This window comes from Nymphaea colorata, chromosome 6 (genome assembly GCF_008831285.2).
Source record: "Nymphaea colorata isolate Beijing-Zhang1983 chromosome 6, ASM883128v2, whole genome shotgun sequence".
NCBI classification, from domain to species: Eukaryota; Viridiplantae; Streptophyta; class Magnoliopsida; order Nymphaeales; family Nymphaeaceae; genus Nymphaea; species Nymphaea colorata.
This window is the reverse complement of record NC_045143.1, coordinates 10,294,873-10,320,841: the sequence shown is the minus strand read 5'-3', so window position 1 is coordinate 10,320,841 and position 25,969 is coordinate 10,294,873. Positions and strand designations below refer to the sequence as shown.

Below are 25,969 nucleotides of genomic sequence, written 5' to 3'. Positions count from 1 at the left end.
AGCTCTGTGGTGCTGCGGCCTTCGAACGTTGCCAAATGGAGATGGGCTAATGCAAGAAAGAAAGCCATTGCCAACTGCATCCGGAAAGTATTTCAGCAGCCAACAGAGATCAAATGGGCAAGTCTTAGAACGAATGTCTTTTCGAAAGGTTAAGGCCATTCTAGTGTTGCCCTTCTTCAGCACATGATACAAGACCTGATTACGTATGGACCATCATTTAAGAAATAAGAACAAGTAAAAGAAATAAATTGGTGCAATATGACTTGACTCAAAACCCAACAATAAGAACAAGAAGCTTCAGAGGGATCATTAGTAATAACCAACGCCAACACCAAAAGAACGGAATTTAACTTTAGTAGTAGTACGATACGAAACGGATAAAAGCCAGCTTTATCTGAATCATTGTTTAATAGCCAATGCCCGACAATGAAAAGAATCTGGGAACATTGACTAGAAAGGACATGACAAAAGTTGCTAAAATACATGCTAGAGACACAGAGACGAGTCAGCCAAGAAGACCAAGCTCACAAAAGCATTGAACAGCATCAGCAAGTGTTTCTTCTAGAGGTCTGAAACTCCAGCCCAGACTCTGCAATTTCTTTGAAGAGACATGCATATCATGTGCCACATTGATAAACCTGTGACGGTGACCATAAGCATAAAATATCACACAAATCAACAATGAACATAAATGAAAATTAAGCAAAAGTTCATAAAACAATACTACTTGAGTTCCTCAAAAGCAGAATACCGCAAAGTTTTTGAATCATAAATAAAGAAATGCTTTCTGTGGTATTGGTTATTCTCTTAAGAATATAGAGCTAATAGTCAATCTAGAGGATCTCATTCAGCTCATCAACCGAAAACCTGATTTATGGTATTACATCTGTACCAATCACAGGGAAAATCAAACTACGAAAAACCATATCCGAAGACATGAAATCCACTGCAGTTTATGGCATGTAAATATGTATTCTCACGTACATATACAGTTATAGACATATGCTGTACTGGGGAATTGGCTAACAATTTGTTTAGGATGAGCAGGAAGAGAAACTAACGCTCATAGCCATGAAAAATGCGAACAGTTTCACTACCACCAAGGTTAATTATAACCATGTCCAAGAAATGCAACTAGTAGTGTCATTTCTCAAAGCAGACATTAGGCAATACAAAATCTAAGAACATCTTCTTTCACCCAAAAATCAATTATTGATTGTGACCATGGTAAATGGCTATCAACACATGAGAAGACTTACTGCTTTGGATAATTATAGTGAGGGTACAAGCGCTTCAAAATTTCCACCAAATCACGTGCTCTCATTTGATGTGCATTGCATATATAGCGCCCAGAAGCCTCTGAACATTCATATACCAGAACTGATGCCTCTGCCACATCTCGAAGATCCACAATTGCATGAATGACATTTTGAATGGTCTCTTTCCCTCCTGCTAAACAAAATATCAACTATGAGTTAACAAAATTAAACTCAATGCGGAAATTGAACATCACTTCAAATAATGGAACTATACAACATCCAAGTCCACAAGGTCCTTTTTTTCCTGTTCTTTTTTTTCACTTTTTTTTTTCCTGATGGGCACATGGGTAACCCTGTGGCTTTATTTTCTTGAAGGTACGTTGTTGAAGGTATTTTCGTACATTTTTTTTAACCCAAAATCACATCAAAAGGTAAGCAGGTTTTGGCATGTACAGATACCTTTCAATAGATTAAAAAGAAACATGCTGCTGTCATTCACATTCCCCTGCAACATTGGGCCCAGATTCATAGTTGGACAAAGAGTTACCAGGTCCAAGCCACTCTCCTTAGCATATTCCCACGCATGCTGTTCTGCCATTGATACCAATTCTAGCAAAAAAACAAAGATGAAGAAGAGGAGAAGCTCTTGAACAGAGAGGTTTGGAAGCAGCTTCTCAAGGAAAGATAGCAGAACCAGCAGAGGGAGCAATTTTAATTGCAAAAAAAAAAAAAAATATTTCATCCAGAGGAGGAAGAGTGCACTCCATGAACGTGATAGAAGTGAGTTGTAAATCAAGCTGAGTCAGAAGTCAAAGTCTCATGAACCATAGGCACAAACAAGAAATATAGAGCAAAGCGTTAGTATAGGCAGTTATGAAAGTTAGGAAGAACTTTCTTGAACTATTCAGAATAACCTTTTTACTCCATTTTTAGGTCACCACGTTCTGCATTATCAGGAAAATTAATCATCAAACTTTTTACAGTTCTTCAACCAAGTATACCCCAAATCTAACTAGACAGTATTCCCTTTGCAATAATATTAACCAGAAAATCCATAAAACCTGACAGAAGCTGTAAGTAAGAAGGCATTTGACTATGTCAATCTAGCATGATACGTATTATGCAATGTTAACACAAAGGCATAACCAACTGAGGATTGTGCAATCTAAGCAAAGTTTTCAGATAAGAAAAGTCTTGTTTCTGCTCTATTTCCTCCACCAACTGCACCCTGGAGTTTCAGTTTCGCAATTCTCGGGAGAAAAAGTGGTTGCATCACAATGAATGCAAGAACAAGACCAAGAAATGGTACCCATGACACTGCTCTTCATTCTTTGTTAGATGTTTTCCTTTACAGTGCTTTCCTTTACGGTCTTCCTTGCAATGGTTCTTACTATTTTTTCTTTGTCCTCTATTTTCCTTAATGTTCTCATGACTTGAATTATGTCACCACTTTGTGTTTCAGTGCACTAGAATGTGAATCATTCCACCATACGCGAAGAACCTGTGAATTAGAAGAATTTAATTTTCTACCTAGTCCTTTGTAATATTTAATAGTTAGGAGTTCTCTTTAAATATTTAGCTATTTTTTGTTGATGTTATTTATAAGTTTCTACCTCTGCCCTAATCTATTTATTATTGAGATTAGAGTTAGTAAAGAAGAAATTTTTCTCTCTCTAATACTGCTGGTTGTAATATGGTATCAAAGCGAGAGAAAGAGGAACGTGGCCGTGACCTCTTCTGCTCTTCTCTCTTCCCTCTCTTTCCACTATTTTTCTTCTTCTACCCTTCCTTTATCCCTTTTCTCTGCTAAGCGAGAGATAGTGGAGCAACGTGAAAAGAGGGACCTAATCACAAATGAGAGGTATGTGATATTAGGTTCCCAACATGGATGCAGTTAGGGCTGCACAACGAGTCGAGCCAACTCGGGCTCGACTCGAACTCGCTCGACAAAGCTCGGCTCGAGCTCGACTCGTTTATAAACGAGTCGAGTTCGAGCTTAAACTTAAACTCGAGTATGTTAATGAGTCGAGTTCGAGTTAGTGTGAACAATTCCGTGGGAGTTGTGTTGGAAAGTTCTAAATCAGATTTGGGCTCAGCTTAACGTGAATCAATTTTTTATCAGTTATGTCACATAGGTACGGGTACGGGTGCTGGTGCGGGTACGGGTACGGGTGCTGGTGCGAGTACGGGTACGGACCATTTTTAAAAAACTTGGGTGCGGGAGTACGGCCGTACACACACATGCACATACATATATATGTCAAAAAATTTCAAACAAAATAATATATTCGCATATATATATATATATATATATATATATATATATATATATATATATATATATAAAGTACAAACAAAATAACATATTCACAAATCATAATCCAAAATTTATCATTTTTTATTCTCATTCTCCTCAGTCACAAATTTACTGCTCAACTGAGGCCGAAGGAAATCACGCGTATACAGAAGCATAAGCACAAATAAAAGAACAACATAAACTTTTACATAACAAGATAAAGGAGCTAGCGAAGCAAAAAACGAATCCCAACACTACGAAGCAAGAATGAAGAAAAAAGAGGGAAGTGGGATATTAAAATGAGGGTTTCGAAAATTTTAACATTAAAATGGTTTAAAAAGTTAAAATGTAAAAATTGTTAACATTAAAATCGGACAAATTTGGACTCAGTCAACTTTGGCCAAGTCTGAAAAAGGTAAAAAATGACCTTGGGTGCATTGACCACACTCGGTACGATCAACGCAATACCTTGCGGTACCCGTACTCATGTCATACCCGTACCCTGCAAGTACTCCTCCTTAAGAGGAGTACCCGTTTGACAAAGCTCATCAGATTTTATTTTTTTTGGTTGACTGTGGAAAAGTGGCTGCAAGTTGGTTATACTTTGATCAGATTGTATGTTTTTATGCATATGTGGATTCTAGTAAACAATGATACGAAGCCTACTATGTGGAAGTTTGGTTGATTGATTTACTGAATAGCAAGCTTATAGATTTTTTTTATACTTTTATTGATGCTCAAAAAAAAATTCTACTGCCTAGATCTTCTAAAGTTGATTGTTGTGATTGGTGGATTTATTTACTGAACAACAAGTTAATAAATATTTTTTTAAGGACTTCTATTGATGCAAAAAAAAATCTGCTGCCTAAGTCCTTTGTGCACTATACTCTTGATTTTATCAAAGTGTAACCAGATTAAGGTCATATTGTCCAGTCCCCCACTATGGCTGATGAAGGCAAGACAAAGATGCAATATGAGCATAAGAACACAGAAAATCCCTTTTCTTATGGCTCTATTGTAAAGTTAGATGAATCTAATTATGAGATTTAGTCTTGTGTGTTTATGATGTCTGTGATTGGATATCGAAAGGAGCATCGTATAGAAGAAAATGAATCTATGTTGGATAGTGAAAAATATAGTTCATGAAAAGAAGATAATAATATTGTCATGTCATAAATCATGAATAATGGGCAACTATAAATTACCTCTATAATTGCATATTATATCTTTGCCAAAACAGATGTGTGATTTTTTGAAACAAACGTACTCTAATGACAAAAAAGTTAGCAAGATCTTGCAAGTAGACGAGGAATTACTTAATTTGTGATAGGATGACCAAAGTCTTGCTTAGTACTTTGCTTCCATCAAGTCAATCTATGAAAGACTGAAAACTCCATGTCCCACACACCACAAGACTCAGGGTGAACAGACAATGGTGGCATGGTTTCTATAGGTTCTCTCTCCCGAATAAGCAATGGCAAAGACGTAGATGTAGACCGGAGCAGAAACCCCTAACCTAGCTGAGGCTTACAACAGACTCAATCGTCTTGTTGTGACACTTTCTCCTCCTTCCAGTGATGCTCCTGTGTCTGACTTGGTGGCTTCAAAAGGCCGTGGAAGTAGTTTCTTCAAGTGGAAGGACATAGGTCGACGGAGATTTCAGTGTACCTACTGTGAGAAAATAGGGCATTTGAAAGATAGATATTGGAATAAGCATGGTCGTCCTTCCACTATATCCCTAGGAAGAGGTGCTGCATTTAAGTAGGGCAAAAACTCATCAGCAGTCTCCTGTTAGATCTGTCCATGCAGCTTCATCTCCTAGAGGGGTCTTTGTCTTCTTCCCATCTTGAAACTGTGACATTGAATATCAACAAGTCAAAATATGAACAGTTCTTAGCACACAAATCTATTCAGGCGTCGGCCTCCATAATTATGATAGACAATGCTATGTCTATCAATACTGCTCCACATGATACAAATACTACTTATATTATTGATTCAGGAGCATCGATACATTTTTGTAGTAGACCTTCATTGTTTACCTTGCTCCACACATTACCTCAAACCTAAGTCACATGGACGCTGGAAAGTGACTACCAATCAACAAGAGTCGAGTGCAGCTAACCGTACTCGATCATTTTCTTCCATTTTGGACGCACACCTAACTCGTGTTTGACTCGAGTCGGGTACGGTCAAACCGCGTCAAGCCTATTTTCGTTCTTTTTCAATACTTTTTATTTTAAAATTTTTTAATGTTAAAAAGAGGGTTTAGCATTTTTTTTTCATTTTGTGTGTTTTGTGTTTTTTGTTTACTTGTTTAATGTTTGTATTTTATTAGCATGTTAATGCTTAATATGTTACATTCATATACACAAACATTAGAACTTATAAGTATGTAATATGTAACATTCATATATAATTTATCCATAAAGTGTATAGTGTAGAGTGTATAGGCTATAATTTATACTCTAAATTTCTTAATTCTTATATGTGCGTGTGTGTGTGTGTATATATGTATATTATAATAATAATAAATTAATAATAATAAATAAATATTCTCGCCGCACCTAAATTTTTTTGGATGTGTTGCTCCACCACCCGCACCCTACACCTATGTGACATAGCCTTAAACTCGTCATGTGAAACTTACAGATGGCAGATGGTCTCCTATTATTATCGATTATAGAGATATTAAAATTTTTCAATCTATGGTAATTCCTAATGTGTTATATTTTCCTAAGTTTCCCACTAATCTTTTAGCAGTTGGACAATTGATTAATACCTTCCATTGTTGTGTTACATTTGACTCTAGTTTATATTCATTTTAAGACTTTCAAACTCGGAAGACGATTGATTCTGTGGGTGTTACAGCCTCCTCTTCTTCTTCATTGTCCTCCTCCTTCCAGTGGCATCTCAGACTAGGTCATCCATCTGTCTTCAAGCTCTGTTACCTACTTCCTCATCTATTATTATAAGAGTTGTTTCAGTGTGAAGTCTGTCAACTTGGCAAACACACTTGTAGTGGTTATTCATCAAGTCTTAGTCCATCTAGTTGTGGACTATTTGATCTTCTTCATGTTACGGATGCCGGCGCGGCATATCTCAAAAAATTTTGGTGCGCGGTGCGGCGAGAGTATTTTATTATTATTATTATTAATTTATTATAATAATATGTATATAATATATATAACAAAATTATGTCAATAAACCAATAAAATTATTAAATAACAACATGAAAATTACAATTTGCTAATCATGATATGAGTATCAATCATCAATTCAATAAGAAATATACTTTAGTTTTGAGTTCACAGAATCACAGTTCATACAGTCATTCTACCCTGCAGGCTGCAAGCGACGAGTTCGTCGGCTCCACCCAATGCGACGTATAGAAGAGGGAAGAAGAAGAAGAAGGGATTAAGAGGGATGAAGGTCGAAGAAGAGGGAAGAAGAAAAAAAAGAAGGGTCGAAGAGGGAAAGGTCGAAGAAGAGAGATGAAGAAGGGGCAACCATCGACTTTGTTAAAAACTTAAAAAAAAAAACCCTAAAAATTGGACAAAAGTGGACTTTTTCGCCATTGACCGCACCCGACTCGGGTTAAACGCGAGTCAAAAAAAGACGATTTTAGCTTGGTGTGACTGACCGCACCCGACTCTTGTTTGACCCATTTGGGTGCAGTGAGGCGCACCTGCACCTTTGATATGCAACTTTGGTTTCTACTCTTCAAGTGACAAAGTCTCGGTAGACCGTACCAGTTAAGCGTCAAACAACATTATTGTCCAAGTGGGCTCTATAATTTCCACGCTATAATTGATGATGTCGCTCTCTGTCTCACGACTATTCAAATTTCCAGTCACCTTGTCCTATCGTGGGCAGCTTACCATTAAAGCAATTTATAGGTCCAACAGCCATCCATCCACCCCGCCAAAAGCTAACTCATGAATATTATCCCCACCAACAATAATATATATATATATATATATTACAGTACCAGCCTAGTACTGTGTCCTTATCCTGGGTCTATGATTATCTGCAGAATACAATTACATTGTATCAAGTTGGAGGCGACAGTAGGACGTTAAATGATACTGCTCATATTTCTCATGCTTCTTCCTTTCTTACAGGTTCTTCTCCAGGACCTTCTGATTCTCACTTCCACTTCTACCATTTTCTTGATCATCTTCCTTCTGGTTTTAAAGCAAGCAAGAGCCCAACCCATTCATATTGTAACTGTAAGGTAAGGTAAGGGGTTTCACTTGCAGTTACAAGCTTGATTCACTTCGCAAATCTCTCACTCGCCGTAACTGCCAGCTGAGCTATGGAAAAACATATGAGGCGACACTATATATGCCTAGCTATTCTTTGATATAGGGCTACACGTTGATCACCCTAATCCTAATTGGAGCCTCATAAAAGCAACCCAAAAATCTACCATATGAAAAAGTTTCAATATTAATGTCATCCATGTGAAGTCTTTCCTTACCTATACATTAGTGAACGAGCAAGATATTATTAAAAAAAATGAGAATGAACCAAAATCTTGGCAGCTGTTTCAATAATTTCAATTTAAAATAAAAAGGGTGCAAGTTGTCACGTGTATTCACATCCACGGATTATAACAAAGATGGAGAATGTCTAATTTAATCAATTTTTTAACTTACCCACTTGCATTTGATTGTATTTTCATTACAGACTTTATGCTTTTAGATTGTTTGATATGACTAATGCGCTGTGAAAACTGTTAAACAAGTTCTTAATGTTAAATTTTCGTAATTTGAAAGATGTAAAAATTTGTACTTCTTACTATTGTCTTTTTAGGTTGCATTTTTTAAAAAGAAGGCCGTCATATTATTGTTATTTTTTTTTATTAGCTTAACTGAGCATGTAACCAGAAATCAATGCAATGTAAAATAAGTAGCGGAACGAATTGGATTTACTCTTTAGTGTATCTGATTTATTGGATGTTTACATATTTCAGTTTGAATTGAAATATGAATGAAAACTATACCATATCTAAATCTGACTTTTAAATTCACAATGTCAATCTAGACCAAGTTCGACTTTTATTCTTTCATCCAAATTCAAATCTGAATTTTAAATACACAGCCAATTCTGAACTGCATTCAGATATTTAAGAACTGACTTTCCAATATATGAATGTCAAATATAAAATTTTTATTTGAAATTGAATCTGAATCCAAATTCGAATTTGATTGACCATTTATTTAAAACTGAATCCGAATCCAAATTCATATTCAATTGGATATTTATTTAAAAACTGATTATGAAGCATGATTAGGTGCCATTTCTTAAGTCTGCATCCGATTCAATTTTTTAATCAGATGTTAAATTTTTTTTCCATATCCAACCCTTTTGAAGAAATTAGGTTAGATATCCCACCTGAATCAGATCCACTGACATCTTTGAAATAAGTTTTTATTTACCAATTTTTAGACAAGTTAAGTTTCTATTCAGAAATTAAAAAACGAAGTTTATGCTTCGAATTAGGTCCACATAGATGGAAAATTTTCATTTCAAAGCCTGATTTTGATCTAGTTTCAAACTTTTTGAAATTCTTTGACAGGAGCTCGGGCTATATTGACAATTGTTTTCTTAACAATTTTTTTAAACAAATACTTATCTTGGTTATCATTTTTAAATTAATTTAAAAAATTAACCAGCCCAACGAAATTAAATGACGCTTCACGGAGAACAACCCTGTGATCAAACGACGTAGTACACATTTTCTTGGAAACGATAAATGATTAATCTTGAACTTGGGAAGAAAGATCACACAAAAATAATTTATAAGTCAAGAAGATTGATCAATTTTGATTGTCTTATTTAAAAGTTAGGATGAAAAGCCTTTTTAACATTAAATTAAAATGTGGCCCACAAATGTTTTTTTTTTAAAGCATTACATTTAATACAGTATAATGAACTAAAAGAAAACATGAATGACACTCGTCAATGGCCATTCCAGTAAAACTGCATGTTTTGTTATTCACGAGGACTAAAAGAGGAAGTTCAACTGGATGGACTTGGATCTGATCTAAATTAATTCAAAGAAGCCAATTAGCGGCCCAATCACGTCGCTCAATGCAGGGCAGGACCAGAAATTTTTGGGTAAGCGCATTAGTACTAAAATTTTAATTTTTTATTGAAAATGAGAAAAATGGTAATAAATATTAATATGAAAATAAACAGTTTTTATGGGTCTGTATGGGCAATTGCCCGCACTACCTCAACACGTAGCTATATCCTTACAACTCAGGCATTAGAGAAGATGACTGGTCCAATACTTGGAGTTTGTCACTCTTGGCATAATCTGGTTTTAGTCTGCCTAATCTCAGCTCTCCTAACCAAAGAGAAAACCAAAAGACATGTCCTACCTTGAAGGTCTTAAGTGACGTAGCATAGCTGGTCGACTGACTGGTGTGAAGACAGTACATCATCGACTCGATTCCTCCGAAAGCAAGGACAACCATAAGCCCCAGTTCTGTGATGCTGTGGCCTTCGAACTTTGCCAAATGGAGAAGGGCTAATACAAGAAAGAAAGCCATTGCCAACTGCATTCGGAAAGTATTTGAGAAGCCAACTGAGATCAAATGGGCAAGTCTTAGAACGAGTATCTTTTCGGAAGGTTAAGGCCATTTTAGTGTTACCCCTTCTTCAGCAGATGATACAAGACCTGATTAGGTATGGACCATCATTTAAGAAATAAGAATACGTAAAAGAAATAAATTGGTGCACAAATTATGACTCGACTCAAAACCTATATTAAGAACAAGAAGCTTCACATGGATCATTAGTAATAACCAACGCCAACACCAACAGAAGTGCCTTTAACTTTACTAGTAGAACGATGACAACAAAACGGACAAAAGCCAGCTTTATATGAATCATTGTTTAATAGCCAATGCCCAACAATGAAAAGAATCTGGCAACCATTACTAGAAAGGACATGACAAAAGTTGCTAAAATACATGCCAAAGACACAGAGACAAGAGTCACCCAAGAAGATCACGCTCACAAAAGCATTGTACAGCATCAGCAAGTGTTTCTTCTAGAGGCCTGAAACTCCAGCCCAGACTCTGCAATTTCTTTGGAGAGACATGCTTATCATGTGCCACATCGATAAACCTGTGACGGTGACCATAAGCATAAAATATCACACAAATCGACAATGAACATAAATGAAAATTAAGCAAAAGTTCATAAAACAATACTACTTGAGTTCCTCAAAAGCAGAATAGCCCAAAGTTTTTGAATCATAAATAAAGAAATGCTTTCTGTGGTATTGGTGATTCGCTTAAGAATATAGAGCTAATAGTCAATCTAGAGGATCTCATTCAGCTCATCAACCGAAAACCTGATTTATGGTATTACATCTGTACCAATCACAGGGAAAATCAAACTACGAAAAACCATATCTGAAGACATTAAATCCACTGCAGTTTATGGCTTGTAGATATGTATTCTCACGTACATATACAGTTATAGACATATGCTGAACTGGGGAATTGGCTAACAATTAGCTTCGGATGAAGCAGGAAGAGAAACTAATGCTCATAGTCATGAAAAATACAAACAGTTTCACTACCACCAAGGTTAACAACTATAACCATGTCCAAGAAATGCAACTACTAGTGTTATGTCTCAAAGCAGACATTAGGCAATACAAAATTTAAGAATATCTTCTTTCACCTAAAAATCAATTATTGATTGTGACCATGGTAATTGGCTATCAACACATGAAGTCAAGCACATCAGAAGACTTACTGCTTCGGATAATTATAATGAGGGTACAAGCGCTTCAAAATTTCCACCAAATCACGTGCTCTGATATGATGTGCATTGCATATATAGCGTCCAGAAGCCTCTGAATTTTCATATACCAGAACTAATGCCTCTGCCACATCTCGAACATCCACAATTACATGAATGACATTTTGAATGGTCTCTTTCTCTCCTGCCAAGTGAAATATCAAGTATGAGATAACAAAATTAAACTCAATGTGGAAATTGAACACCGCTTCAAATAATGGAACTATACAAACATCCAAGTCCACAAGGTCCTTTTTTCCTTTTTTTTTCACTTTTTTTTTCCTGCTGGGCACATAGGTAACCGTGTGGCTTTATTTTCTTGAAGGTACGTTGTTGAAGGTATTTTCATACATTTGTTAACCCAAAATCACATCAAAAGGTAAGCAGGTTTTGGCATGTATAGATACCTTTCAATAGTTTAATAAGAAACATGCTGCTGCCATTCACATTCCCCTGCAACATTGGGCCCAGATTCATAGTTGGACAAAGAGTTACCAGGTCCAAGCCACTCTCCTTAGCATATTCCCAAGCATGCTGTTCTGCCATTGTTTTTGAAAGGGGATACCAATTCTAGCATAAAAACAGTGATGAAGATGAGGGGAAGCTCTTCAACAGAGAGGTTTGGAAGCAGCTTCTCAAGGAAAGATGGCAGAACCAACAGAGGAAGCAATTCTAATTACAAAAAGAAAAAAGACAAATATTTCATCCAGAGAAGAAGAGTGCCCTCCATGAACGTGATAGAAATGAGTTGTAAATCAAGCTGAGTCAGAAGTCGAAGTCTCATCAACTATAGGCACAAACTAGAAATATAGAGCAACGTGTTAGTATAGGCAGTCATGAAAATTAGGAAGAACTTTCTTGAACTATTCAGAATAACCTTTTTACTCCCTTTTTAGGTCATCACGTTCCGCATTATTAGGAAAATTAACCATCAAACCTTTTACAGTTCTTTCACCAAGTATACCCCCAAATCTAACTAGACAGTATACCCTTTGCAATAATATTAACCAGAAAATACATAAAACCCGACAGAAGCCGTAAGTAAGAAGTCATTTGACTATGTTAATCTAGCAAGTTATGTATTATGCAATGTTAACACAAAGGCATACCCAACTGAGGATTGTGCAATCTAAGCAAAGTTTTCAGACAAGAAAAGTCTTCTTTCTCCTCTATTTCCTCCCCCAACTGCACTCTGGAGTTTCAGTTTCGCAATTCTTGGGAGAAAAAGTGGTTGCATCAGAATGAATGCAAGAACAAGACCATGAAATGGTACCCATCACACTGCTCTTCATTCTTTGTTAGATGTTTTCCTTTACAGTGCTTTCCTTACGGTCTTCCTTGCAATGGATTTTACTATTTTTTCTTTCCCCTTTATTTTCCTTAATGTTCTCATGACTTGAATTATGTCACCACTTTGTGTTTCAGTAGCACTAGAATGTCAATCATTCCAGCATACGCGAGGAATCAGAATGCCAACAGACCATTTTGTTACCTCCTTTGCCCTGAGGTATTCAATGTCAGACCAAAATCTTTCGTCATAGAAATTATCATCCGGTGGATTTGGACTCATTGTGATAGTTGCACCAGTTGAAACAAGGACAACCCTTTTAACCCTTTCTTCTGATGATGCCTTAAGGACATTCATTGTACCTTCCACAGCCGGGTCAACCACCTCCTTCTGCAACATGAAGATATTGTCAGCATAACAGCATGTTATGACGAAAAGGTAATCTGTGGGCAAATATTAAATTAACTTGCAAAAAGTACACTTTTATCTATCATAGTGTCAGGTAAAGCATGCTTGGCAAGTATAAGTTCATCTATATTAATGAATACTAAGTTTTGTCTATTAGCATGAAGAAAGCAAAGCAAGGCCTAACAATAATGAGTTCATGATGATTCAACAGCTAACAGGACCAAGTTTTCCTTGTCTACGAGACTAGAAAGAGGATAACACTTAATCATTACAGAATTTTTTGACATATTGATTCCTGATATCTTTTAATCAGAACTAGTGCATCAAAATATAAGACCTACATTTGACGACAAAAACAAGTTTCCTCTGAGATGGGAATGTGCATAAGAAGAATCCATAAGGTTGCTACTCTATAGTGGTGTAACACAAAGTAGTTTGTGGAAAACTGCACCTCAGGATCAACCACAGCATGCGTCGGAAGTGGACTAGCAACATGGAATACTCCATCACATCCAACGATAGCAGAATACAAGCCATCATAGTCTAGTAGGTCTGCCTTGAAAAGCTGCAGTTTCTCAGGAGCGTTCTCTAAGGTCTTCAAATGCTCATTTTTCTTATCATCTGCAAACGAACTGGCATACGTCATAAGAAAGAATCTGCAAACCAAGATTGGCCTTATGTAGACAAAATGATGCCTTAGCAAGTTATATTTAGGCAGACGACAAATATAGTTTTCGTTAGAAAAGGCTCTTCTAAATAGGATTGTCATGAATGACTGAAGTTTGAGCACAACATAACAACAAAACTGTAACAAACAGAATCTTCTAGTTACGCAAATTTAAATTCAAGATTCATTAAATGTTCTACTCATGGTATGGAGAGATAAGCTGAACTATTGATGGTCAAGAATAAAAATCAAGTCTCTAGGGGTTCCAGACCACTCCTTAACAAGCAAACTATATTGAAGTATCTATGCAGTCAAATTTGAGTCAATACAACTTGCATCTATGAATTAAAGCTCAATTGTTCTGCACCGTATTGTGTACGCAGATGAATTGCACAAACAAATTCGGGCTGTAAAATTTCACGCCACTGATTGCCAATAGTACATTTATACATCTTAAAATGTGATTCAAGGACCGAGTTTTAAGTTTTTCAAAGTAAAACTGGTAATCTATAGTGCTAACGAAAATTGATTTTACAAAAGCTGCCCATTTTGACGGAGAGATTTTTAAGACACCTTTTTAAGTTTGAAGATGATGCTTTTGTGGCAATCCCAATCTGATAAAACAGTTCCTTTTTCAGTTTTCGTTATTAGTCCGTTCTCTCTTCCCGCGTCCTGCTCGGTTCTCTTCCTGCCTCTTGCCTGCTTCCTAATATATCCTGGATAGTTTATATTCTAAACAGAATACGAACACCCGTTCTCGTGGTGCTGTGTAGTTATTCGTGTGACCAAACTTGATGGTCGAAATCATTTTCTTTTTCAATCCTTGAACATAATTTATAACAAGTAAGCAGTAACAAACATGCCACTTAGCTTCTATCAGAAGCATGCTGATGCACTCTCTCTTGCTTATATTTTCTATGGACAGTACGTACTACGTATTCTCACATCTTTTCAGCAAACATAAAAATGTTTTAAGATATGATGGGAATTCCTCTCGCCGAGATGTTCCAGGAAAGAGATTTGTGACTTTATTATATAGACGTGAAGTTGTTTAAAGGAGATCCCTGCTCCTGGGGGGACTTAAAAGACCCGCAACTTGAACTCTCCTTCTCTTGGCATGAGGTGGTTCGCACTTGGCAGGAGTTTTCCTGAACACAACTTGCCAATTAAAAAATCAGGTGCCGCCTGCCAGCCTCTGTCTGACTGTCCCTCTCTCTTTCTCGCTCTCCACATTTCCGAAAGAGAGAAAGAGAAGGGTCGGAAGGGGGAGAAGAGGTGTTAGAGAAGCACCTGGGTCTCTGACTGTACCCCTGACGGTGTACCCCTTGGAGAGAAGGGTCTTCACCAGCCATGACCCCAAGAATCCACCGGCACCCGTCACACACACCACCCCCGTCCCTCCTCCGCTAAAGCGGCCGCCACCACCGCCCACCACCTCCTTCTCTTCCGAGTCCTCCATTGATAGCAAGGCGTACTGTGGTACCGGCTTTGCTTGCCCTCTCCTGCCCTTCCCCACGCTACTTTCTTATGTCAATCCCAAAAATCTGGTGGTGGAACTGACTCACAGTACACCATACGGTCGTTTTGCATTGTATTTGTTTGCCGACTGGTACGGATATAACAGATTATTTCTCATACATTTTATTTAAAAAATAAGTAATAAATAGTTTAAAACAATTTAATAACGAACAATTTAATAACGTATAAAATGCTAAAATGTTTCAACATCCATATTGCCCAGCGGTTTTTCAATTTGTCTGATAGGAGATCGACAACAGCAGTTGTTCGCCTTCTCAAGACACTTAAAAGGGAACTGAGGGAACTGATAAGTGGTTGTGGCTAGTATCTATTTTCAATCCTCTCTATTCTGCAAAACACAAGTTACAAACAAAGTCAAAGCATAACAAATGGTATTCTAAAACACCAAAAGAAAGGCCTATAAAATAAGGAATAAAGAATTGAATGGAGGCTTCGGCCTTCAACCAAACATGAGTCGCCCTTTATTCGTTTTGAGCAAAACCGACACATTCAAACCCTTGAACTGAATTGGGAAAGTTGAAAGCTTGCTAAATGGTGGTGCTGTCTGACATTCAAATGTCAGGCTTTTGGGTGGTGGCTTGACTGTTGGTTACTGTAGTTATTACAGGTTTCATCAATTGGATATATTGCTTAAGCTGACCGTGAGTCAGATTTGGAGTAAAATCTTTTGCAAAATACAGACTAAATGAAACTTGTATGTCAACCATCACTAAGCAAATTCCATACCAAATTTGGTATGGATGTACCTATTACTTGATCAACCAGTTGGATACTGCTAAAATTGATTCACGTGTGAATCGGACTCACATGTGCACGATATGAATCCAAACTTGCAATTTTACATGTAACTGGAGTTAGACATCTATGAAAAAGGATATTTATCCAGCGAGAAAATCCTATTACCAGATTGGAGCTCCTGCCGTTATCACTGTTCTCATTATTTTTAAAGATTTTTTTAATGATGAACCAACCTTTAGTTCAATCCTAATTTCAAAGAAGCAATTTATTTTTTCCAAACTGGGCATGTGTGATCTTTACGATCCAGTTTGAAGGGTGTGTGCTAAGAGATATTAGCTGAATTACAGCACTCGAACTACAGCATATTTGGTGGTTTCAGGTTAAACGTCTCACTATGCGTGATGTAGATGGATGATCCGTATATGGAGTACTCGTGTGCAAAAAGAAAGTTATTTTTGAAGCATGCAAAATGATTCTCCTTTTTCTTTTCTGTACAAATGTAACAAATTCAATTAAGTCATCGCACTTGCTTCCCTTATGTGGCTTCTCTCTCCCTCTGCCTCTCTGCTACTACCCGGTTGCTCTGTCTTACTGGTGCTTCTCTGTTTCATAACAGAGCACAGCATCATACAGCGCTGTGCCTTTTTGCACAGACTTCATACTAGAGATTGCCACATTTGAAAGCCGACATTTCTGCATTTGGTTTAGAAGTGCTCTAATCAAACAGAGAAAGGAAAAGGTGCTACTTCCATTGGCTTCAGTTCGGCTAAGATTTTGACAGGTTGAGCAATCGGTGGAAGTATGCCTTCATTTTCTGCCTATAAGAGAACTTGTGGCCCTTATTAGAAAATAAAAAGTTGTGACTTTTTCTCAGATGAGGAATAAAAAGACAACCCTTTTTCCTTATTATTGCTTCCCTTCTTCAAAAGCAAAATCTTATCGTCGTTGTTGTTCTCGTGGTTAACAAATAGTCAAGCATAATCTGAGAGAAAAGACTTGTTTCATCTTCCTGCTAACAGTTAAGACGCAGATTTCGAATCCTGATCAATATCATATGGATGAAACCATGACTCGATATATACCACCACAGCACTTTCCATTCCTCCTCATTATTATAACTGAGGGGAGAGAGAGAGAGATTCACTACTCAACAATTCCATGCTTGAGAAGAGATTGAACTGAATCGGCAAGTGTTTCCTCCAAAGGCCTGAATCTCCAACCCAAATTCTGCAATTTCTTAGAAGAAAGAGGTACTTCATGCCCAAAACCTATATACCTGCATCAACCTTCAATTCTTGAGTTTAACACCCAAGTACTTGAGTCAAAAGCCAACAGTAGGGGAGCTTCAAACAGGCATAAAAAGAACTGTTGGATGCTCTGCCACTGCCATAAAACAAAGTTGAGTATTTGTTATCATTTAACGGCCATTTGCATGAAGCTGAACAACATGTTTATAGACCTGATTTTAGCATCAAAGAAAATTCTTTTACACTGATTTTGACGCTAGAATCTAGATTTCTTACATTGTTTGAGCATCATCCAAATGGGTTATAATGGCATCTCTCCAAATTCATCCCTGACAAATAGGAATTTGATAAGTCCATCCTTGCCCCATTGTGATTGAGAAATCCGTCCTCAACAGTCGTATATTCAAGAAAATTTCATTTTTTTTTCAACTTTAGACACATTATTAACTGCTTACCATGGCTATTTTTATTAGCAAACTTGGTCTGTTCCATTATCTAAGATTAGTTTTTGTTTCTAAATCACTCATCTCTCTCTTCTTGAGAATATTTATATCAGTCACATTCATATTTCAGTTAATTTCACCTCAAAGACGAAACGTTTGGAACTGTCACGTAAAGGGTAGAGGTTCTAATGGCAGCAAATTAGGGATAAATTTGTCAATTGACCATAGAATAGGAACAGATATGAGAAGAACTCAAAAGAATTAAGGGAATGATATTAGATTGGGAATGGGCAGAATTTCATTTGAAAACTATGCTTTGCAAATACTTTCATACTGTCCTCCTTCTCTGATTTTATCATAAGCTCACACTCTTTAAATGACTGTCAACAGAGAAGGCATGTAACCAACCATTGTGCTAATCACCTTTTTCAGTAGTTGGAGGGACAAGTGTAATCCTAGACCTTCATGGAAGCAGATAAATGAATGAAAAATGGTCCACACCAACAGTAACTACTGAGTTGTGAATCAGAAAAAATGCACCATAGCCTGGGCCACAAACATCACCATTGGGAGCATTGATATAGGTAAATAAGTAACTTATATAGGTTCCAAATAGAACGTATGAAAAAACTTACTGATCAGGGTAATTGTATTTGGGGTACATGCCCTTCAACTTTTCCACCAGAACACTTGCTCTAAGATGATGGGCACTGCATATGTAGCGTCCACTAGCCTCTGCCTTCTCAAACAGCAGTACTAAAGCCTCGCACAAATCTCTCACATCCACCATTCCACTATAAATTACTGCATCCTTCTCTCCTGATAATTTTACACCCAGTTAAAACCACAATAGTAACAAGACTAAGAGTACAAGTATATGAAGAGAGAGGCAGAGAATTGTGGCTACTACTTTTCTCAAGGATGGGCAGACCATGGATCCCACACATTGTCCAAGAAGGCAGTAGGCACTACTCAAATATTTAAAAGGCACTTGAGTTAAGTGAATGCTATATTATTGAAGAGGAAAAAAGAAAACTTTTTCCTTTCAATTCATTCAAAGCTGCATTTTTCTTTCAATTCATTCCCAACCTATAGACGAATGTGAGTCCAACGTTGTTTCATCATGACTGATAAATCCCTCAGTGACATCCTAACTTCAATCTATCATTTGTTGCTTTAACCTCTCCCACTCAAATCAACCCTTCATATATGTTTTTGAACCCTTTATGTTATTACCATTTTGACAGAAAAATGAAAAGGAAACTTTTCAGAAAAGTTAACTAAAGACCAATTTGAACTGGCTAAGTAAAGATTTAGATGGATGCATCAGTTGAGAACTACCATGTTACTAAAAATTGATCAAAGATCCACATAGCAAATCAAATCAATTTTGGAATGCGAACCATACCTTTCAATAGTTTGATCAGCACCAAACTACTAACATTCACGGTTGGCTGCAGCATTGGCCCCAGGACCAGAGACGGGCATATGGTGACAAGGTCCAGGCCATTCTCCTCTGCATACTCCCAAGCAAGACTTTCTGCCATTGTTTTGGATACATAATACCATTTCTAGCATTTGAAGCAACACCCACAAAGATAAATTAGTTCTTCATATGAGAAACTAGCTTTCACAAGCATCCAAAATTAAAAGCAGACATAAGACGTATGATGCAATTATATGTAGGGTTTGTTGAAGCAACTAGCGATTCACCTCCGGATTATGCCATAGCCAACAAAATCTATGAGAAAAGCCATTGGTACTGATGGTGATCAAGAAAAACAATCTGCTAGTCTAGCTCAAACAGCCAATCCCGAAGACTAACATCTATAATTTTAGAGATAAGAGATCTTTAAAACTCCATTAAGTCCTAAACCAACAAATAAATAAATTGATATCCAAATAATAGCCTCTTGATTAGGGCCAGGGCTTGCTAGCGATCTACATCAATCAACCAAGTAAAGAACTCCAACCCCAAGAAACTCCCCAAATTATTCCTCTCAATAAAATTCATTATGGTACTTCAGTCATAAGGCAATGATCTGCTCAGTCATAACTTATAATATAGTTGTTCAAACCGGTTTCTTAAGGTTCAGAAGATCATCTGAAGTGAATCAATCAGAGAAGCTTCGTTCAGATTTTGAAAGCTGATTTTGTTGTTTGCAAGATCAACAATTCAAAAACAGAGAGCAGAAGATCAGAAGCCATACTTCCACTTCACATTAAATCAGCTAATTCAGCACCAATTTTGCGGATTTGGAGAGGGGGGGAAAAAAAAACTCAACTTATTAGATAGAGCCTTCCACAAACATGCATGCACGTGATCCTTGTATCGAAACTAAGCTAAGCGTTTAGTGTGGCAGATTTCAACCCGCCCGTCGCCAACTACTATTTTTACCCAAAAATACTGTCAATCAGCACACTTGGTAGTATGATGCACAACTTATACACTTTTATAGAATATGAGAGAGGGATAAAAAACATTGCAGACAAACCGCAGCCATTGTTGGGGGGTTAGAGATAAAACATCGTACATCTAGAGATAGGTTAATATGAAGATATCGGGAGAGAGAGAGAGAGAGAGAGAGAGAGAGAGAGAGAGAGAGAGAGAGAATGTTTGTTACCTTCATCATCTTGCAATGGTCAAGGTCAGACCAGCAGCTTTCATCGTAGGAGTCCTTTGGGAGGCTCGGACTAACTACAACCGCGGCTACAGATGATACAATGACAACCCTTCTTATTCCATTTTCTTTTGATGCCTTAACAACATTTAGAGTGCCCGTCACCGCAGGATCAATCACCTCCTTCTGCAATACCCACACCACAAATTTGCAATTGGCCTCACTCTTTCTTTTCTCCAGCAAGCAGGAGACACACAAATCCACCTAGGTAGTTGAACCTAATCTTTGCCTACAGTCATGCGAAGACAAATATACATGTATAGGAAAGACAAATATAGAAATCATCTGTGTTGTGCTCGGTATTACCGTATGGCTAAATAATTAAAAGCCGCCGCTAAAATCACCACAAAATAAACACTTGCTGATGGGACGAAAATAAGACTACCCAAAAATAATTATCTAAGTAATTGTTTGTATAATCTTATTGTATAGATATGCTCTTAGGAATGTTTTTGGTGAGAATCATACACAAAATTAATTATGTTTTGAGTCTAAACATTTTATTATAAGAATAAAAAATGAACGGCTCTTATGAGTTCAAATTTTTGATAATATAGAAATCAATTCTTTCCTGAAAAACAAATTTAACCAAGACATTTTTTTTTATGTTGCATTAGTATTATAAATACATTAGAATGTTAATATGTTATTTAAAATATTTTTTGATAAGAATTTAAGAGGTCTTCTGGTTTTTGTTCCTAACTTACTGGTTTGAAATACACCAATTTTCATATATATATATATATATATATATATATATATATATATATATATATTACCTGAGGGTCATGGACAGCGTGGGCAGGAAGTGGACTAGCAACATGGAAAACTCCCTCGCATCCGGTAATGGCTGCAGACATCTCTGGGTAGTTGAGAAGGTCTGCCTTGAACAGCTGCAGCTTCCCACATGAGTTTCCTTGTAGCTTAAGGTGTTCATTCTTCTTGTCATCTGCAATAGTGCACGAAATTTTGTGTGTCACTATGTTTAATGATGAAAATACTTTCATTTATACTAGAAAGAAAACTCTTTGTAAAGATAAAAATAAAAATAGAGAAAAAAAAAACTGTAGTAGATATTTTTTAAGAAAAAATTACCAAAATGTCCCATCTGCTATAAGTTGTGTGTGCAATGGCTCACACAACTCACTCTCCACATTATATGGGGAATATATGCACACACTTATATAATTAAATTGTTTGCAAATAATAAAACTAACAAATAATAATTCGAAAGCTTTGATTTTATCAATTTAGTTATTCAAGTGTCATGACCTTTTTGAAGGGTCCATGTTACTGAGTAGAGAAACATAATTACATTAGTTCCCTGGTATACATTGGTGGAAAATGAAGCAAGTATATACATTGGGTCTCATTCATGTAACATCTCTCTTGGTGAATAAAAGATTAACAACCTATTGTTCGGAAAAAAGGTATGTAAGCCCTTCTATTCTCTTACCTTTAGTGGCGGAGCCAGAAAATTTTAGTTGAGTAATTCATCGTATTATTGTAACGGATTGGTTGCATCTAGAGCTACAAGGCATTGGCTTGAGTCCAACAGATGATAAAATAAAAAATTTACAAAGATTTATACAAGCGGGGTTGGGCAGCTGCTCACACCAGTCCAATGGTAGCTCCGCTACTTCCTACCTCTAAGTTTTTGGGCTGCATCGGTGTTAGTGATGGTAGTAGTGCATGCTTTCACTTAAGTACCGTGCCGCACATAAGACAAGAATAAACCTATTCTTTCACAAGTCGTTAGCCCCACTAAGTACACTATGCCGACACAAGAAGATTCATGTACCCTCTCTCCTTGACCTCTAACTTATGAAAAAAAAAGAAAAGAAAAGCAGCCTCCTACTAGTGGACTCAATTACTAACCTCTAAGGTATGAAAAAACGCACTCTTACTGTTGGATTCAACCAAAGAGTTAGGGGTCTCACCTTTTGGCATTGTAAGTTGGTTGTTAAACAAATAAAGAATTTATAACTAACGCCAAATTACTTGTTTCATGAGCTGTCAGGCATTAAACAAGAAATAAAATGTCTTAATTTTCATTATTGATGAGACAAATAAAGAAATGAAAATGAAAGATAGATGCCCAATACAAATTGGTAACCATTTTTTTTAATTTTTGCTAAAATTTTCCTTATTTCAGTGGTTGGTAGACCTGGGCATCGGACCAGGCCAGCCCGATAAAAGTCAGACCCAGGTCAGCCTGACGCCTGAAACCCGAGTCCGGGCTTAGGCTTCATACCTGATATCCAAGCCTGGGCCTAGGCTTGACCCGGCTCAACCTGATTAAAATAAAAAATTATTTTTTAAATATAAAATCAAAATTTTTGAATATAAAATATATTTTTAAAAATAAAATATATATTATTATTAAATAAAAATAATAAAAATTTAAAAATTAATTTGGCCGAATCAAATCCGATCGAGCTGACCCAAGCCGAGTATCGGGTTTTAGTTAGGTACCCAGGCCCATTGCTGGTATTCGTTAGGTACCCAGGCCCATTGCCCAGACACACAGGTCCGTAATGAAAAACGTGAGACCAATAAAGCAATAAATTATGAAACAGGAGGATTCAAAAATTAAAGCCAATTATTTAATGAACAAAATTTTTTTACGCATATAAATTAATGGCTTTCAACGAACTTCAATGCTACATATCCATGTATCACCGTTTTTAATATATATATATATATATATATATATATATATATATATATATATATATATATATATATATATGTAGACGGTAGTAGACCAAAATTGTCACCGAATTTACAAGAACTGCTAGCTATACTATACGTGCAATTCACCGCTCCAAATATGTAAGAGAGTATTTAATATACAAGAGGAACACAGACGCATAATCCTAAAATGCATGTTCCAATTATGTATCTTAATGGCGAGGGGCCCTCATTCCCCGCAGCCTTTGCAAAATGGAACAAACCAAAGATGGACAAAATCACATGATGCTTCACGGGACAAGAATAAGGCATTAATTCTTTAAACATATGTTCCAAGAATAGAATGCTCTTGTTGTCAAATGTTCTCTACAAGTATTGAAGCATTATACCATTCTTTCAATTCAACCATCCCCAAAAAACAAATGGGAGATTTTCACAATTTAAATAGAAGAGATGTTCTCACAAAAAGTTTAGGTAAATAATAATGAAACCGAATAAACACGATTACCCAACTAGAGTAACTCTTAAAATGGGTAACTGGCTAATCTAATTAACATTTAGAGAAGTACTAGAGAGAAAAAAAAAAGAGGAAATTTTATTTATAAGAAAAATTGAATGGTAACTCTAGTTATTCATTGTCACACCGTCCTATCCATTGTGATGGATGATAGAAAGAACAACAAATGTGTGAACTAATATTAGATGGCGAGTCCATCACGTCTTTCTTCTTGTTTTTCTCTCAATCATCTATCATAATGAATCAAACAGCTACCTGATGAGTGAGCTGGCCTGTCACCATTCATTCACTCACTTTACAAACCCAAATATATTTTAATACGTAATGTTTAGTACCACCACATACCAAAAGGTATTGCATAACAAGTTGTACACCAATAAATGAAAATATGATAACTTTGTCCATAGTTGGCAAACTCGCCAGGTTCGATCGAGAATCGCTCAAGTCATCTGGGATTTTTAAAAAACCTGGCCACGATTCAAGGTTGGCCTGACTCGCCTTGACTCGGCCCTGACTCGCCCAATTCAGTTACAGTTATTTACATTATGGTTATTTTAAAACTCGACCAAGTCAACATATCAATTTGTTGACCTGGTGACACGGTTGTCTACTGATACGAGTCTGAATCATGGGTTTGAAAACTGTGACTTTGTCATCTATGAAACTTACAAGAACTAGAAATAAAATTGCTTCCCCACAACCAAAAAACAAAATCTTCATATATAGCAAATTTTATACCTTAGTTGTCTACAGCCATATATGACAAGCAAGGCAAGTAGTAATGTTGGTAGTAGTACAAAGGCACACAGGGCAGGGGCGGATATACTTGCGAGTAAGTGTGGGCAGTCGCCCACACAAAATATATTGGTTGACCCTAAATTTTTACATATTTATATATAAAATATTACTCAAATGTATGATAAATGCCCCTCAAGTCATATATGTTTGGCTGATGTTACAAGCCCGAATCTGTATTGATTTATCTGAGTGTAGTAATTCAAACTGGTAGGATTGAGGTTTTGTTTTCAGCGGTGAATGTGGATCTGAATCCATAAAAAAACCGATTCGTGTATAAATAGATAACATACCTTGAGCTGGTCGATCGATGTCCATTCAATTTCAAAGAACCAGATCTAAATCAAACCGAGTCCAGATCCAGTCATGTCAGACCTCATTAAGTGGCGTGCAATGAGAATCTGGTCGTCTCAGTGGACCACTCTTAGGTATTGATGCCGGCTCACGTTATTCATTTAAAACTATCCTTAGGGGTATAATAGTTTTTTTGAATTACAAAAAGGTCGCGACACTATTCTGGAAAATTTAATACTTAGAATGGAGGCTTCGGCCTCTCACCGAGCAACGGATGACTGGATTTCCTTCTTCTTAATTTTATCATGCCCCCCCAAAAGTTTTGCAAAATTATTTAAAAAAACCATGTTTATAAAACTATGTTTTAACAAAAATTATTTTTCAAGGCATAATAGCTTAATTATCTGGTGGGACGTGCTGGAGGATTATTTTACGGCCAAAAACAGCAAGTACGGTACTTTTCTGAGTCGCTTAAATTTGTAATCGTTTTACAAAAAGCGGCATTGAGAGGGTTGATTATACTGAGCATCGTCAACCTAAATGATCTTCTCCGATCACGAAAATGGCGATTTAGCGAACCAGCCGTCCATCTGCTATGATGGATGGTTGAGCATAATGCACCCCGTCTCCCTTTGGCAAAAGCTTCGTAAAACTGGCTCACATGGCGCAAGAATTCATGATTTCAGAAGAGCGTTTCATGGAAGCAGAACGATTAGAAGTACGCCATTAACATCAACTCAAGACATATCTCATCATCATCATCATAATCTCTCTCTCTCTCTCTCTCTCTCTCTCTCTCGATCTCCACAAGATAGGATGAGGTGGGAACTACTTACCAGGGTCTCTGACCGTGCCATGAACGATGTACCCCTCGGAGAGGAGGATCTTGACGAGCCAGGAACCGACGTAGCCACCGGCGCCGGTCACACAGACGACCGGCTTCCGTCCACCATCTTTTTCACCCAGCGCCTCCACCTTCGGCGCCGGAGAGTCCATCGGCAGCGGTTTCCCCACAAGACCAGCCGGTTCCAGCGTGCTCTCTACCATGCTCAAGGCCGGAGGCTTGGCAGGCACAGATAACGCCGACCGCCTGCATTTATAGCAGATTCGCCGAAGGCTGCGCTTTCGACGGCTTCGACTTGAGATGAACGAACCGGATCGGTCGCAAATTGATACGATGCGGTCCCATATATGACTTCCAATATTAGCATTTTTTATTTTATTTAATATTTTAAAATGTTTTCCAACTATTTCTTATTAGAAATGTGCAAATACC

General features: G+C 37.0%; 3 protein-coding genes across 5 annotated transcripts; all 3 read right to left on the bottom strand.

The window, feature by feature from the left end:
• Positions 1-505: 505 nt before the first annotated feature.
• LOC116256574 (cinnamoyl-CoA reductase 1-like) lies at positions 506-1,857 on the bottom strand. The gene is made up of 3 exons (XM_031632974.1): positions 1,719-1,857; positions 1,260-1,449; positions 506-638 (listed from the first exon to the last, which is right to left on the bottom strand). Exons 1-3 carry the CDS (start codon positions 1,855-1,857, stop codon positions 506-508), a joined length of 462 nt encoding a protein of 153 aa, XP_031488834.1.
• Positions 1,858-10,421: 8,564 nt separating this feature from the next.
• Positions 10,422-15,272, bottom strand: LOC116256175 (cinnamoyl-CoA reductase 1-like). Its single transcript, XM_031632439.2, has 6 exons — positions 15,036-15,272; positions 13,530-13,699; positions 12,875-13,060; positions 11,790-11,952; positions 11,338-11,527; positions 10,422-10,698 (listed from the first exon to the last, which is right to left on the bottom strand). Exons 1-6 carry the CDS (start codon positions 15,202-15,204, stop codon positions 10,566-10,568), a joined length of 1,011 nt encoding a protein of 336 aa, XP_031488299.1. The 5' UTR covers positions 15,205-15,272; the 3' UTR covers positions 10,422-10,565.
• Positions 15,273-16,897: 1,625 nt separating this feature from the next.
• LOC116256174 (cinnamoyl-CoA reductase 1-like) lies at positions 16,898-25,746 on the bottom strand. 3 transcript variants are annotated; one of them, XM_031632436.2, is made up of 6 exons: positions 25,530-25,746; positions 21,173-21,342; positions 20,337-20,519; positions 19,121-19,283; positions 18,348-18,531; positions 16,898-17,308 (listed from the first exon to the last, which is right to left on the bottom strand). In XM_031632436.2, exons 1-6 carry the CDS (start codon positions 25,738-25,740, stop codon positions 17,278-17,280), a joined length of 942 nt encoding a protein of 313 aa, XP_031488296.1. In that variant the 5' UTR covers positions 25,741-25,746; the 3' UTR covers positions 16,898-17,277. The 3 variants fall into 3 exon arrangements, with proteins under 3 accessions (XP_031488296.1, XP_031488294.1, XP_031488295.1); XM_031632434.2 differs by having other exon boundaries at positions 16,898-17,298; XM_031632435.2 differs by having other exon boundaries at positions 17,281-17,405.
• Between the last annotated feature and the right edge of the window lie 223 nt (positions 25,747-25,969).